The sequence below is a fragment of the Triticum aestivum genome, chromosome 7A, assembly GCF_018294505.1.
Source record: "Triticum aestivum cultivar Chinese Spring chromosome 7A, IWGSC CS RefSeq v2.1, whole genome shotgun sequence".
Taxonomy (NCBI): Eukaryota; Viridiplantae; Streptophyta; class Magnoliopsida; order Poales; family Poaceae; genus Triticum; species Triticum aestivum.
Window position 1 is genome coordinate 698,100,420 of NC_057812.1, and position 2,696 is coordinate 698,103,115.

The following is a 2,696-nucleotide window of genomic DNA, read 5'->3' on the forward strand; positions in this document are numbered from 1 at the left end:
CAAAGCACCAAGGCTCTTTCTTCAATCATAGCAGCATTAATCTATCAAAAACAAAAGTGTGCTAATTAAGGCCATTATACGCATGTTGTGATCCTAATAAAACATGTTGACACACACAGCATCTGTTAACCTCCTGAAACATTGTTATGCCCAAATTGCATAATGGACAACAGAGATCAAATTGACAGGCTATGGAAGTGATACAGAATAACATTTCAAACACTAAAAATGCCTCCACTCAAAGAGCATGACCAGGAGCGAAAGTCTCATCTTGCAGTAAAAGAAAGACTGAATTTCTAGTATTAAAAATGTCGCTCGTGCATCTTAACTGCGACGAATCTAAAGCAGATTTGGGAGGCAGGGAGGAACAGTAATAAAAGGTTCTAATATCATAGATCAATACTTCATACTTTAGAACATTAAAAGGATATTCAGCACATCATAATACAACCAAATGATATCACAGGTGCTACTGCAACCATCCAAAATGGCATGTTCGTCTACTGCTGGTCTGCTAGTACTACTAAGTAAGAAGAGCTAGAACAGAAGGCATGATCTGAGTGATAGCAAAGCAAACCAGGAATCATGATCATTCAGACATGCCCTGTGGAGAATGGAGGCTCCTCATCTTCTTGCATCTCATGGCCTGGAATTGGAACAATGCTCTCTTTGAGGCGGTGGGGGGTAAGCCACATGCGATACTGACTTTTTCCGATGTTCACAATACCTAAGAATTTGCCATCAATATCACAACGCAACACATGTTGGTGGTTAAACCTGACCAGCAGCTCACGCTCGTTTAGCACAGCCATATCATTAAACAACCGCACGGCAGAATCAAGTGGTCTTGTCTTTTTCTTTTTGAAAGAAGTTAAATAAAGTTGTCTTGATGCCTCCACCGTTGATACATCAATCCTGTACCTGAAAGCCCAGATTTCAGCCTCGTAATCCTGCATCTCCCAGACATCCATAGAAGTGTTAGAAACTGAGCGGCCCCAGAAAGCAAGTGTTTCCTCCATGTCGAACAACTTACTATGATTGCACGGCTGGTTGGGACTGCGCATCCACCGGAATGACTCTGCTTCTGTGTCAAACACAATGATATCTCCACCGCCTCCTGCAATGTCACTGGTGCCATAAGGATACCAGTGGAGGCTGTCACGGTGGTGTACAGGTGATGAACAGTATGAATAGATCAGCTTGTTCCATAACTCCTCTTCTGCGGAAGACGACAAGACTGTTGGCATTCTGACGCTGATGCGCCTTGGCCTGTCGGATCCCACTGTGAGGACATATAAGCTGGATTCAGACGTCTGATGTGACCGTGAGACCCAGAGAACCCTGTATTCTCCAGTTGGATGGTGCTGGTAGAAACCAACCATGGTATTGTCGATGCCTTGCCCAACTTGAGGCTGCGGTAAGAGAGCATGCTTGCGGGTAACCGGATTGCAGATGTAGAATTCATATCCCCAAGAAACGATAAGGAAGCCATCACAGACGGCTATGGGCTCATTCCTGGAACGGTGTTTGGAGCCTGAGAGGAAAGGCCAAAGCTGTTGATTGGAAGCACCAGCACCGGCGTCGCCCAAGACGACATGATTGGCAGGCTTTCCACACCCATCGACAATGGGGAGCGACGGCTGGCGGCGGTGGTGTTCGAGCATGAATTCAGGCGTGGATGTGGCACTGCACCATGAAGCGTTCACAACTCGACAGCGGCCGACGTCCTTGGACGCCAACAGGACGAGTATTTTGTTGATGATCTCCTCGGGCAGGTCCTCGAACAGGGTCGCGCCTCTCCTGTCTGGCATGGTGCTCCGTCAGAGTCCAGTGAACTGAAAAGACGCGGCAAGTAACTCCTTCAGAGTTCAGGCCAGCTTCTAATCTAAATTTTTTTTTAAAGCAAGTAAAATACAGGAAGGAGGTGAGGTGAGACGGGTTTACCCTCGGAGACTGGACGCGCCAGAGAAGGAGGGTCCGGCGGCGGCGGCGGCGGCGAGCAACGGCGGCAACGCGGGCGTGTTCCTTCGATTCTAGGCACGAATACACGAAAGATTTGAGCGCCAACGGTAGATGCAGAGAAAAACAAAGAGAACGCGCGAGATGCTCACCTGCGTGCTCCCGTGGGATTACGGCGTGAAGCGGAAGAGCGGCTTGGTTGAGTGAGGCGACTCAAACGCTAGGAGAGGAGCTCGATCTGGAGGCCATTGCGCGAGGTGCGGACTGCGGGGAGGAGGCAAGCGAGATGGATCTGGACTGGAGTCCACGACGCCGGCCGGCCGGCCGCGAGCTCGATTCAGAGGAAAAATTAGGTCTTGCAGCGCGTGGTCCGCTCGAATGGGGATGGGGAATTTTTCACCTGGAGGATAGAGGAATGGGGATGCGGCAGAGTCTTTTCTTTTTCTTTTTGTCTTTTACAACAAATGCCATTGGCCCAAAGGCCCGGTTTACTGCTTTATTCAAAACGCCATGCTATTTTACAAGAATGCCATGTTATATAATTTAATAAAATGCTACGAAAATATTGTTTTGCTTTACTTGGTCCATTGTGCAAAAAACTAAAAAAAAATGCCATGTCGGTAAAAACAAAGAAATAACTTTGCCTCTGTTAATTTTTGTAAAAATGCAATCTCTTAAAAATGCCATGATAAAAAACACCATCTTTTAAAAAAAATGCAATCAATAAAAAAGATGCC

The 2,696-nt window shown here is 47.0% G+C and overlaps 1 protein-coding gene across 1 annotated transcript; it reads right to left on the reverse strand.

Annotated features, from left to right (window-relative positions):
• Nucleotides 1–389: 389 nt before the first annotated feature.
• LOC123149445 (uncharacterized) lies at nucleotides 390–2,398 on the reverse strand. Its single transcript, XM_044569100.1, has 3 exons — nucleotides 2,112–2,398; nucleotides 1,945–2,033; nucleotides 390–1,835 (listed from the first exon to the last, which is right to left on the reverse strand). The coding sequence occupies exon 3, from the start codon at nucleotides 1,809–1,811 to the stop codon at nucleotides 594–596; it is 1,218 nt and encodes a 405-aa protein (XP_044425035.1). The 5' UTR covers nucleotides 1,812–1,835; nucleotides 1,945–2,033; nucleotides 2,112–2,398; the 3' UTR covers nucleotides 390–593.
• Nucleotides 2,399–2,696: the final 298 nt, after the last annotated feature.

Excerpts from the sequence above, each read along its gene's own strand:
- LOC123149445 (XM_044569100.1), bottom strand. The coding sequence starts at position 1,811 with ATGCCAGACAGGAGAGGCGCGACCCTGTTCGAGGACCTGCCCGAGGAG.